The sequence below is a fragment of the Meles meles genome, chromosome 4 (assembly GCF_922984935.1).
Source record: "Meles meles chromosome 4, mMelMel3.1 paternal haplotype, whole genome shotgun sequence".
Classification (NCBI taxonomy): domain Eukaryota; kingdom Metazoa; phylum Chordata; class Mammalia; order Carnivora; family Mustelidae; genus Meles; species Meles meles.
Window position 1 is genome coordinate 118323035 of NC_060069.1, and position 13539 is coordinate 118336573.

At 36.8% G+C, this 13539-nt stretch overlaps 1 protein-coding gene across 3 annotated transcripts in view; it reads right to left on the reverse strand.

Annotated features, from left to right (window-relative positions):
- The window catches only part of EPHA6 (EPH receptor A6), a 929004-nt gene that overhangs the window by 199842 nt on the left and 715623 nt on the right, over positions 1-13539 (reverse strand). For all 3 annotated transcript variants that reach the window (XM_046001268.1, XM_046001267.1, XM_046001266.1), the window contains one exon: positions 2858-3043. In XM_046001268.1, the coding sequence (XP_045857224.1) occupies positions 2858-3043 (186 nt within the window). The remainder of the gene's footprint in view (positions 1-2857; positions 3044-13539) is intronic.

Genomic DNA, 13539 nt, shown 5'->3' on the forward strand with positions numbered 1-13539 from the left:
GAAAATACAAACAAAATAACTAACATGTTATTTCTTCTCTTTCTGTCTCTTTTAGATTATAGTCTTTGCTAGTTATTGTGGTATAGCTGGATCTTTCCAAATTTTACATTTTAGAAGTAATTTATTTCACTAACTTAAATATTTGATTTTAAAAACTAGGGGCGCCTGGGTGGCTCAGTGGTTAAAGCCTCTGCCTTCAGCTCAGGTCATGATCTCAGGGTCCTGAGATCGAGCCCCGCATCAGGCTCTCTGCTTGGCAGGGAGCCTGCTTCCTCCCTCTCTCTCTGCCTGCTTCTCTGCCTACTTGTGATCTTTGTCTGTCAAGTAAATAAATAAAATCTTAAAAAAAACAAAACAAAACTAGTACTATATCATTTTATTCAGATTGTCATTTACTTAATGTTATTTAATTCAGATAAGATAAAGATAATTAAAGTATAAAACTGGTTCATTCACTGTAGATATAGAAAAATAAACCCAACACATATGTACACACACATAACACACACATACACACACCCTATGGGTTTTAGAGTTAAAAAGGCCTCAGCTTGAATACCTGCCATGCTACTTACTATGGGTTAGAGGTCTTTCTACAGGTTAATTAGTCTGAGCTTCAGTGGATAATGATACAGTAGTTGCTGTGAAAATGAAATGGTAAACTATATGCATAAAGAGCCTGGCACATAACACCAGTGATGGCTACCATTTAATGTGGCTTATTATCACACATCCTATGCTCAATGCTGTATACATTTACAAATTTATTTATTTATTATTTATTTTAAAGATTTTATTTATTTATTTGACACTGAGAGAGAGATCACAAGTAGGCAGAGAGGCAGGCAGAGAGAGGGGGGAAGCAGGCTCCCTGCTGAGTAGAGCACTTGATGCAGGGCTTGATTCCAGGACCCTGTGATCATGACCCGAGTTGAAGGCAGAGGTTTAACCCACTGAGCCACCCAGGCAACCCTATATTTACAAATTTAATCCTTACAGTATTTCCTATGGAGTAGGAACTATTTTGGCCCTATTTTTATAGATGTGGAAGTAAAGGCTAAAGATGGCAAATAATTTAAAGCTGCACAAGTCTTAAGTGGCAAGAGTAGACTTCTAACTTTTCAAATCTTTATGGCTTAAAACAACAGTCATTTTATTCTCTTTCTCAGTTTTATGGGTTGACTGGATTGAGCTGGACCGTTCCTTTGCTCTAAAAGATCTCAACAGCAACTACAGTCATTTGTGGGTGGTGGTGGTGTTGGTGGCGAGAGGTTGCAATGTCTGAGATGGTTTATCTCAAGCCCCGCATTCAGGCTGTCTGCAGGGGGTGCAGACAGAGCTGTTGACTAGACCATCTTGCTTTTCTCCTCTCTGCAATACTGCTTGAAGCCTCACCATATGGACTGGCTTTGCTCAGAACTGGAGGCTGGGTTACAAGAAGCAGTGTTGCAAGAAGACAGGCTCCAAAGTGCAGACATGTAAGATGCTTCCACTTGCATCACATGTGTTAATGTCCCATTAGCCAAGGCCAGTCACATGGACAAGCCCAGAATCAATGGAGAGAACAACAGAAGTGCATAAATGCTGGCAGGCCCCATTAATGTCACTAAAGTGACAGACCAGTCCAACAGCTGTCATCAAGAGAGAGAGAGGCAAACCATAAGAGACTCTTAACTATAGAGAACAAACTGAGGGCTGCTGGAGGGAGGTGGGTGGGGGATGGGCTAGATGGGGGATGGGCATTAAGGAGGGCACTTGTGATGAACACTCGGTGTTATATGTAAGTGATGAATTACAAAATTCTACTTCTGAAACTAATATTACACTACATGTTAACTGGAATTTAAATAAAAACTTAAAAAAATGGATAACCACAAAAAGAAAAAAAAAGCACTCTTGTGTCTTTCAGACTACGGAGGCTATCCATACTCTTCTGTTCCCCTTGGTCCAAATGCTGGTCAGTGTCTTGTGAGAAAGACTTAGGAGGACATAGCCAATTAATGTTTTTCGTAAGTTTTATATTTTCTTGCTTTCAAATATGACATGAAATTTCAATTTTGTATAAATGGTTTTAAAAGAAATTTTGGTTTTCTGAAAAAATGTGTCTCAAAGATTATTTTTTATGAGTTTTTTCAATGCCATTCTCTGTTAGGTTTTATATGTTATAGTTCATTAGTGGATAAAATAAGGAGAAATGTAGTTAAGGTTTATGTCCTATCATTATTCAAATAAAAGGGATTATATAGCAATCTATTTCTTAGAGTGTAAGATTAATTTTGTATTTTGAAAAAACTTCAAAGGAATGGTTTTGATCCCACTATTTCTATAAAAACAGGATTTTTTTTCTCAAAGTTGTAATTCTTATATCCATTTTATATAAATTATAATAATTCTAATGGCATTTCTGTAGATGGGTTCCACGTTTAAAAGTCTTACTCCAGATAAAACATCTATATTTGTATATGAGATTTTTTTCTAAACAGAAATATTTTACTTTAATGACCCAACATATTCAAAGTGTTTCTTCTACTCATATTAAAATTTTAGCAGCTTTAGAAGAAGTGAATACCTTATAGAGATTAGAAAAAATATATAATACTTTACTTTTGATTCATTACTTCAAGTTAAAGTAACAAATGATTTATAGGTAATAAATACCATTTCAAAGCTGTTTGGTGACCAGTGCAAACTCTGATAATATCATAGCCAAATATCAAGACTCTGAGGGATGATATCAGAAATTAAACTATCCCCTTAATGGCTGGGGTATTGCTATTAAGTTTTTGTTTGTTTGTTTGTCTTTTAAGGAACTGAGATAAAATACATAAAAGAAGTCATGAAGAAAATCAGTACTTACTTTTTGTCACAACACCTTCTAGTCGAATGATATTTGGGTGGTCAAACTGACCCATGATACTAGCTTCTCTTAGAAAATCTCTTCTTTGTCGATCCATGTGGCCACCTTTCAAAGTTTTAATGGCAACGGGGATCTCTCTTTTCCCTGGTGTCTTCAAACGTCCACTACAGACTTCTCCAAATTCTCCTTAAAATAAGAACAAAAGCAGTTGTTTATTTAAACAGAATACCTACATTCCAGAAGAACTGAATTTGTCATATGATAGCATCTTTTTGTTTTTTAACACAATGACTCAAGGGTATCATTTCCACATGGAGATTTCTTTCTTATAAATTAAATTTGTAATGACAATATACTTGATCAGCATCATTTATAATGAATAATGGAATGCATTTTCCTATGGTGTAGGACAGGAACTACCATTGACAGTTCTCCCTGATCTCTAGAAAAATTATGACTAGCAGAATGGGTGATGCTAATTTAATTCTATAGAAAAGCAATCACTGTATAACATTTCCTGTTCCTGTTTTTAGTACTGATATATGGGCCAAATGCCTCTCTATTCAGGGAATCCATCAGGCATGAGTAGTGGATTTGACCCTGTAGGCCATATATCTGAGCTTCACTACCATCAGAAATCAATGCATGGGTCAATTGGTATATGAACATATTGAAATGACTACCCTGACCTCAACTATAATAGGTGATTATACAGACGAAATTACAAGTTACATGGCTGTAATGCAGATATAGTAAGATGATCTATGGCTCAACAATGACTTCATTGGGTAGTAAGGAATAATAGCCAAATATTTACGATTAATTTACTACATATGTATCCAGTGATAGAGTGCTGTGAGTTTCAAAGAAGTACGAGTTGGTCTCTGTTCTTAGAAGCTTATAATCGAGTAGAAGAGTTTAGCTGAACATAAATAAAACACTTAAGAACATAAGAACCAATCTCTGCAAATGCTGTATTCTTTAAGTAAGAACAGTGGGCTCTGGAAGACTTCTTGTAGCAAGTCAAACTTTTGCTGGACCTTGAGCGATAGGTGCAATATCTGGATATTCAAGAAAAACAGTGACATTCCAGAGAGTGAGAAAAGTGAAGACAAAATTTTAAAGGTTGGAAGCCATAAAGACACAGGGATGACTAGAGAGCAGGATTATCATGGGGAAGAAGGTTGGACATTTTCTCAGTGAAATTCAGCAAGTTCAATAAAGTTTAAAATTCAAGACTTAACTTTTCTGAGGCCAATTACCTTCATTTACGTAAAAGCATGATGCTTGATCACCAATTTATTAATCCGGAAAGTGAAGATAATAATAAAATCTTCCATAATTCTATAATGTCATAAGGATATTGGGAAGATCAAAAGTGATGACACGTGTAAAACTCCTTGTCAACTGTAAAGCATTATTCATGTGCTTTAAGTTATATGAATCTTTCAAATGGTCAAAAAAATGAAAATTAAACAATCCTCAATTGGTTTTTTGGCTAGCAGTTCTGGCTGATAATTCAATGCAATGTAAATTTGAGTGTAGAGGACCAAATTAAGTTTTTGTAGTATCACAGATTTCAGTTATCTGTATTTTCTTTGGAGCAATTCATTATAGTTAACCCAATATTGACTCCATATCAATATTAAGTACTTCTTGGTATAAATGCTAGGATATTGTTTAAGTAAAAAACAGCAACAAAAACAATGTAGGAAGGAAACATGCCAAAATGTTGCTTCTCAAATTATGTGCAAACATGTCCATTAGAAATAGAAAGTAATCTAACAAGAGGGTTTACTCTATACATGTTAAGCCAACAAATAAGCAAATAGAAAACACAGACTACAGTGGGGTCCCTAAGTTCAGGACCTATGATATGGGAATTTTACAAATCTTGTTTAATTTGACATCAAAACAAGAAATATCTTTTTTGTTTAATGATGCTCTCAACCTGTTCTTATGTTCACAGGGAAAAGAAGCCATGGTTTTCAGTTTTGTTTGTAACATTTTTTTTTAATTTTTCAAAAGATTTTCACTCAGACATAAAAAAATGGCAGTTGATAGAGACATTCAACCTTCTGGGGGCTCTGAACCTTGAAAGAAAAGGTATGTACATACATTTAAGTTAATGTCTGATATATCCAGGCCTACTGACTTGAAATTCCTTCTCAAATCACTGTGGTTTGTCATAAGAATATCCAGAACAAGACAGGTATTTCTTTTTTTCTTTTACCTTGCCTTAGTAAGTCTGCTAGTAAATATAAAAGCTTATCAATATGTTAAAACTCCTCAACTGCCATGAGCCCATAATCCAAGTGATTTTCTGTTAACATTTCATAGTAATCCAAATAAACTTTTGAATATAGTGAAATGAATAGAAAAATCTGTTGTTATTTGATCAAGGCAGGCAGAGTGGTAATTTTCTTTGGTTTTCTGTTGTCTGAAATTCATGTATCCTATTATCACCAGGCAGGTGTTTTCTTTATGTCAAACTTTGCACGATCAAGCTGTTATCACACTTATTTCAGTGACACTAAATATGGTTGCCTCAATTAAAGATCTGAGACTCCTAGCACATTCTTTAGGCAAAATCCAAAAAAATTCAGTCACAGAATGTATTAAAACCCTTATCTGTGGTAAGCTTGCATCTATCAAATATATCAGACAGCAAGGAAAAATATTTTAAATTAAATGCATAATTTAAGATATTGCCAACGATTGATCCATTATATTGTTGTCTTTGCAGCAAGAGTGGAGGCCCTGTACATAACCATAAATAAGATAAATCATTCCTCAATAAGATGTGTGGACATTTATATATCCTGGTTAGTCCATCATAACTCATGACTATAGGAATATGGTGTTAACTACAGATATTTTTCCTTTCCAAGCATTTTCATCATCATTGTTACCCAGGTAGCTCTTATACAGTGCTTACTATCATGAGTCAGGTCTAAAAACTAAATATGTACTTTAACCTTGACAACAAACCTTTGAGGTGGGTACCATTATTTTCCTCATTTTATAGTTGAAGAAGCTGAGATACATGAGCTAAGTCACTTATCTATGGTGACATAGCTAGAAAGTAATAAAACTATAATTTGAGCCCAGAAAGTCTGGCTCCATGGTCCATGTTTAAAACCACTCTTCTTTGCCAGCCGGGATGTTTATCATAGTTAATGTTTTGTTATTATGCTATAACGATTAGTATTGGATTTTCCATATAAAGTCTACATAACCAAATAAAACTGTGGGAGAATGGTAGAGGTAGTGAGGGCCCATCCATTTTGGAGGATTGTGATCTCACAATTTCTTGGAGGCTTTTCAAAATTTTCTTCTCCATGTTCTGAGAGTCTGTTTCTCCCCTACCTCCAACCCCTTGAGCACCACTGAAGAAAAGAGCCACACTCCCAATGGCTTTTTGGAACATATCTCTCAGGTCTAATGAGGTATTTTGCTCTTCACATTTTCTGTTTCCCTCTGACAGGAATGATCTCCACAAACTGTCTCCCTTCCTCCCTGTCTCCATCCTCCTCAGTTTTTCTCTATGTGGATGGCTTCTTAGTAGAAGTGAAGGCCAAGATTTGAGGTTCCTCCTTCAAAAAACTTCCTCTGATCGATCGATTGAATTTAATCCCTACTACCTTCCTTCCCAAATGAAAAAGGAAAAAAAAAAATTAGCAACTCTACAATCAGAATCTGGCCTCGCTCTCAGAGCTGGGCTATGTTATTCTCCTATCACACACTATACCAGACTTGACAAGGTCATCCTGAGAGCATAATAAAATGAGACAGGAAAAATTTTGTCTAAGCAATAACAAAGAAAGGCAAAGTCATGTGCCAAAATGCTAAATACGCCCACCTCTCTGCTAAAATGAGTGGTTGCTGCTTCTTTACCAGTTATAACCTTACTCTTGTTCTAGTCTCCCCTCCATGTAGCTAGAACTCATTACGATACTGTAGTGTAAGTCCTAAAATTAAGGCCCAATATTATGTGCTGCTTTAATATCTGGTGGAAACTGGGGGCGCCTGGTTGGCTCAGTGGGTTAAGCCTCTGCCTTTGACTCAGGTCATGATCCCAGGATCCTGGTATCGAGCCCCGCGTCGGGTTCTCTCCTCAAGTGGAGAGCCTTCTTCCCCTTCTCTCTCTGCCTGCTTCTCTGCCTACTTGTGATTTCTCTTTCTGTGTGTCAAATACATAAAATCTTTTAAAAAAAATCTGGTGGAAATTGGGAAGGACTCAAATAACCTTCCCAAAGTCTCTCCCTCCCACTCTGCTCCCATACATAAGTCTTCCAGCCAAACATCCCTCTTTATCAAATGGATCAGATATTGTTCTTCCTTATCCCTGTGTAGCAGGTTCCACTTCCCTGCCAGTCTGTAGAATGCTTCAAATAAGCCAATGATATCCTCCTAAGGGAACCAGGGGGTGCCTCATCCTATATCCTGTTACACAGCCCTCTGGTTATTTGTTAGGTTCCCAAGTGTAACCGTTAGGTGGCTCTGTATGGTGTCCCCTTCATCCCTGGGCTGTGAGTACATATAGTTAATAAATGTCTACCAATCTCATCTGCCTAATGTAAGGTGTTGTGTGTTTGGCATCCCATGGTCCTAGGGTGAGGATCTCTATCTCATCAACAGGGTAAAGCACTCTACATGGGAATACAAATTAGCTCAGCCACTATGGAAATCAGTATGGAGACTCCTCAAAAATTTAAAATAATAGAAATACCACATGATTCAATAATTCTAGCATTGGGTATTTATTCCCACCCCCAAATGAAAAAAGGGTACTGAAGATATACCTACACTCCCATATTCATTGCAACATTATTCATAATAGCCAAGATATGGAAGCAACCTAAGTGTCCACTGATAGGCAAATGGATAAAGAAGAGGTGGTATACATACACAACAGAGTATTACTCAGCTAACAAAAAGAATGAGATTTTGCCATTTGCAACAACATGGATGAACCTGGAGGGCATTATGCTAAGTGAAGTAAGTCAGACAAGTGCCGTATCATTTCACCCATGTATGGAACAAAATGAATAAAGAAAAAAAGCAGAAATGGCCCTATAAATACAAAGAACTGGAGATAGCCAAAGGGGAATTGGTGGGGAGATGGGCAAGAAAGGGTTAAGGGGAGTGGGAAGTTTAGGCTTCCAGTTATCGAATGAATAAGTCACAGGGATGAAAGATGCAGCATAAAGAATATAGTCAGTGGTATTGTAAGACTGTTGTATGGTGACAGGTGGTAGTTACTCTTGTAATGAATATAGCATAATATATACAGTTGTTGAATCACTATGTTGTACAACTGAAACTAATATAACACTGTGTGTCAACTATATGTGTCAGTAAAAATAAATACAATAAAAATACTTAATATAAAAAAACCAAGCACATACTCAATTACGGAATTGTTGCTGTTTACTGTCAGCATCTCATCTTAGAGCAAACTTCTGCTTCCTTAGATTTCCCACATCATCCAATCAAAGCCCAAATCCTATAATAGGTTTCATCTAACATTCCCTTACTGGCACACACTACAGTTCTACATGCTGTGTGTTTTCCCTTGCTGAAATGAACAATAAACCCAAGTTTTCAACTATAGTGTGTTTTTGCAATCTTTGTCTTGAGAGTATTAGTATAACATATTACTGTATAGCACTTTTGACTATTTGACATTCATTTTTAATAATCTTATACATTTGGTATGTATTGCTCCATTTCAAAAATATCCCCTTGACCAGGTCAACTATAAGTCAGAAAGGCATGGGCCTTGACATCTCTATCTTTTGTTGTATCCACAGTATCTAGGACATAACAAACAACTCTATAATATTTGTTGAATGAACAGAATGACTAAATCAGGGGGTAGATCTAGACCCAAAGTTGGGATATCTTAGAGTATAGGGATTTTCTAATATAGTAACTTTTTAAAAAAAATTACATAGTCTCCTTTGCTTTCTTTTCATTGTCTACATTTAAGAGATGCCTCAATATTTTCTGCATTCAGTTTTTTTTTAAACTTAACTGTACACATTCCACTTTCCTTCCTGAGTGTGAAGGCAACAAATATTTTTAAGTGTCATATAAAAAAAGGCTTTACAAAATAAGACCCATAAAGGAAAACATATAGCTAATTTTTAATTTAATTCTAGAGGGATCTATTAGTCTCTTCAGGACTTAAGGTAAATTCCATTATTCTTAATGTTATTAGAGGGGTCAACTACCCAACTGTATTCAGGCACTTATGAAATTCTATTGGATTTCTTTCCAATACATAGCACACCTTCTACAGTGAAAGAGAACTTATAAGTTATATTTCAGAAATTTTATAATTTCACACCAGTTGAAATGATATTTAATACTGAATGCTTCTGATTCAACTTCACAGAAAAATTCAACACGATGCAAGATTTCTCATGTTTAACAAGATTTCTCAGTAGGAAGAGTTGATTAAGACATGGGAGAGGAAAGGTTCTTAGAAAGTAGGGCTTCTATGAACACCTTCACCACTAATTTGTTTTGTGATATTAGAGGAAGTCACATTATTTCTTCCTGCTTTAGTATCTTTGGGGCAAGGGGTTTTAAATATCTACCGCCTAGTTACTTTTTGAGAGATAAAGATTAAGGTGTAAATAGTTGCAAAGCTTTTTGAGTCCTAAAAAGTTTCCATGTAACCACTGAATGTTCTCAAATTATGCTGGATCCACAGAAGATATATTAAATATGTTATTCTAAGTATCCTTCATGGCGAAGCTCTTAAAGTCTAGGTCAGGAAACAGGGATTTCTTTAAGACCCAAGGAAGAATTTTTTAACTTCCTCATCAAACAACAGGTAAGGATTTTTTCAGTGAATGAATTAAATAACACATTATCCCATATTATCTGTTTTTTTTTTCTTTTTCCCCACACCACATTCCAAATATGAGATAGCTTCTTTTTATTTCTGGGTTTTTTAAAATGACATAATTCCTTCAAATTTTTGTGATGTACATATAGTAAGAGGATGCAAGACAGCAATCCAGAAACATTAAGAATGCAATCATTCTAGATGGCTGAAAAGTTGACTCTTGACTTTAGTGCACTCATTTCTGCCCCCTGCACCAATATTTGGAAAGTTACATTGTATTTTATTTTATTTTAATATTTTATTTATTTATTTGACAGAGATCACAAGTAGGCAGAGAGGCAAGCAGAGAGAGAGGAAGGGAAGCAAGCTCCCTGCTGAGCAGAGAGCCCGATGTGGGGCTGGATCCCAGGACCCTGGGATCATGACCTGAGCTGAAGGCAGAGGCTTTAACCTACTGAACCACCCAGGCGCCCCATTGTATTTTAATGCTTTGTTTGCGCATGGAAGTGTTTCTCCACACTAACTTCCTAGATGATGGGTCCTTTTGTTCATAATCAGCATCCAGTTTCACAGCCCAGTCAGTCGTCTGGAGTGGCCAGCCTCTATAATCACAGTCATGCCTACAGTGCTGCTTCTCAATGCACTTTCCAAACAGCATTTGATGTTGATGCATGTTCGCTGTCTACTGGCAAACACATCTATTTCTGTCAAACAAAGCCCTGCATTTGATAAAAATTTGTCTTTGTTTATTTACTTGAGGCAAAAGGGGCCTTTCATTGTGTTACAGAGCTTGCTTTTCAATAAAATTCTGCCTTTATTATTAGGACACATGAGAGTGAGTCAACATGCTGGCAATAGCCTGACAAGAAAATATTATTTGATTGATTCATTAATAAGAATTTGAGGATGCTTGTACAATAAACATCCCTTTAAAAGTCTGAGTTGACTGCTCCTTTCTTCACGCTTCCCTGTTTCCTGGATCAACTATGATTCTAGTGCTAGTATCTCTTGGTTTCAACTATTAACTCATTATGTCTTTCCTTACTAACTTTAAAGATCTTAAAAGCAGAGACCATATCCTTTTTTTGTTTTTATATCTCATCTTTTAAATTTTCATTTTGTGTTTTAAAAATTTACATGATATATTAATATTACAATTGCAATGATTAGGTTCAGGGAAAATGTTTAAACATTGCTGGGCATATCACAATAAAAACTAGTATTAAAACCAAATATTTATATGACAATATGATATATTAATATTACAATTGCAATGATTAGGTTCAGGGAAAATGTTTAAACATTGCTGGGCATATCACAATAAAAACTAGTATTAAAACCAAATATTTATATGACAATAGGCTTCTTGTAGCATCATGATGCATCTGAAATAAGGCAGGAGTGGCCAAATCTATGATATACTTCTACTCCAAATTTCAGTGTGTGGAGTTTTTCCCACCACCACGAAGCAATTCTACACCAGCTTGGTGTCCTAAAATTCAACTCAATTCTGACACTCTTAACATGGAGATAGTAGATCCCACTGGGTAAGTGTTTAGTACTACAAGACTCCCCTCTTCCCTCCATTTTATTTTATTTTTTAATTTAAATTCAATTAACATGTAATGTGTTATTAGTTTCAGAAGTAGAGGTCAGTGATTCATCAGTATTATATAATATCCAGCTTTCATTACATCATGTGCCCTCCTTAATGTCCATCATCCAGCTACCCCATCTGCCAAGGCGCCATCCCTTCCAGCAATCCTGTTTGTTTCTTATGATTAGGAGTCTCTTACGGTTTGTCTTCCTCTCTGATTTTGTCTAGTTTTACCTTTTTCCCCCTTCCCCCATGATCCTCTGTTTCATTTCTTAAATTCCACATATGAATGAGATCATATGATAATTGTCTTTCTCAGCTTGACTTATCTCACTGAGTATAATACGCTTTAGCTACACCCAGGTTGTTGCAAATGGCAAGATTTCATTTTTCATTTTTTCGATGGTAGTACTCCACTGTGTATGTGTGTGTATATATACATATATGTTTACATCTTCTTTACCCCCAAAATATAAATGTGATCGAAAAAGGCACCCCAATGTTTATAGCAGCAATGTCTACAATAGCCAAACTATGGAAAGAGCCCAGATGTCCATCAACAGATAAAGGGACACAGACCATATCTTATTGATCTTTATACTTCAACACCTAGCAAGAGTCCTAGCCTCAAATAGGTACTCAATAATTTGTTTAATGAATAAAATTGCCATATGCTCAAACTTCACGGGTATATCACCAAGGAGGGGTTGAGGATTTAACTTCATGATTCAAGCACAAGATTATTTTTCACTGATTGAATTTAATTCTTTCTTTCTTTTAAGATTATTTATTTATGAGAGAGAGAGAGAGAACACAAACAGAGGGAATGGCAGGCAGAGGGAGAGGGAGAAGCAGGCTCTCTGTTGAGCAGGGTATTCCATGTGGGGCTCAATCCCAGGACTCTGGGACTGTGACCTAAGATGGAGGCAGACACTTAACCAACTGAGCCACTCGGCACCCCAAATTCTTTCTTTTCAATTGAGGTATACTTGGCACACAATGTTACATCAGTTTCAGGTATACAACAGTGATTTGACAAATCTATATGTTATGCTGTGCTCACAAGTGTAGCCACCATCTGTCACCATACAACACTATTACAGTACCACAGACTTTATTCTCTATGCTGTGTACCTTTTATTCCTATGACTTACTCATTCTAAAACTGGAAGTCTGTACCTCCTACTTTTTATTCTATTTTGTTAAAACTGCTCCAAAATGCAATGCTGTCCTCAAGGAGATTAAAATTTTCTCGACTTCTGACATCATAAATTCAGTACATTACTTATTTACTGAATACTCTTATTCACAATATTTTGACTTTTCAAACACTGATCCTATTACCCAGAGCACCTTTTTAATCCAGTGTATTAGTCTCTACCAGATTGTCTCTCACACCACTTCCTTTCTTGCCTGAAGGGATATTGAAAGAGTTCCTCTTTAGACCAAAAAATTTGCATTTCAAAACTCTGTGTGATTATCTATCAAAACTGATTCTCCATTTGGCATCATAAAAATAACATGGGGGGGAGGAGCAAGATGGCAGAGGAGTAGGAAACCTAAGTATCACTTGGTCCCAGGAGTTCAGCAAGATAGCTATGAAACCATTCTGAACACCTACAAACTCAGCAGGAGATTGAAGAGAAAAAGAGCAGCAATTCTACAAAGAGAAAATCAACCACTTTCAGAAAGGTAGGGCATGCAGAGAAGTGAACATGAGGTGATAGATGAGAAGTGAACATGAGGTTATAGATGGGACAAGAGACTGTGGGGGGAGGGGCTGGCTCCAGGCAAGCGGTAGAGCAGTGGAAAACAAAATAGGAACTTTAGAAGTCTGCTCCACTGAGGGAGGTCACTCCAGAGGCTAAGTGGGGGGTGGAGCCCTTGGGGGGATAGTGTGGTTGCAGGACCTGCGGGGTCACAGAAAGTCCAGGGGTGCCTGAGTATGGCAGATCATCCATGAATCAGAGTGGGGAAACCAGTTGCAGAGACAGAGCTGAGGAGAGGTTTCTCTGCTCAGGGTTACCTTAAACCATGATCTAAGGCACAGTCATGGCACTGTTCTTTGAGCAGGGACCCAAAAGTGGCAGATCTGAAGAGACTCCCTCCTTCTTCCTCTGGGAGGAGCAGCAGCGTGGGAGTGCATGGGAGGAATCTGCTAGGTTTGGAGACTCCAAACAGGGATGTGAGCCAGAGATAGAAATGGTCGGTTACAGGCTGGGT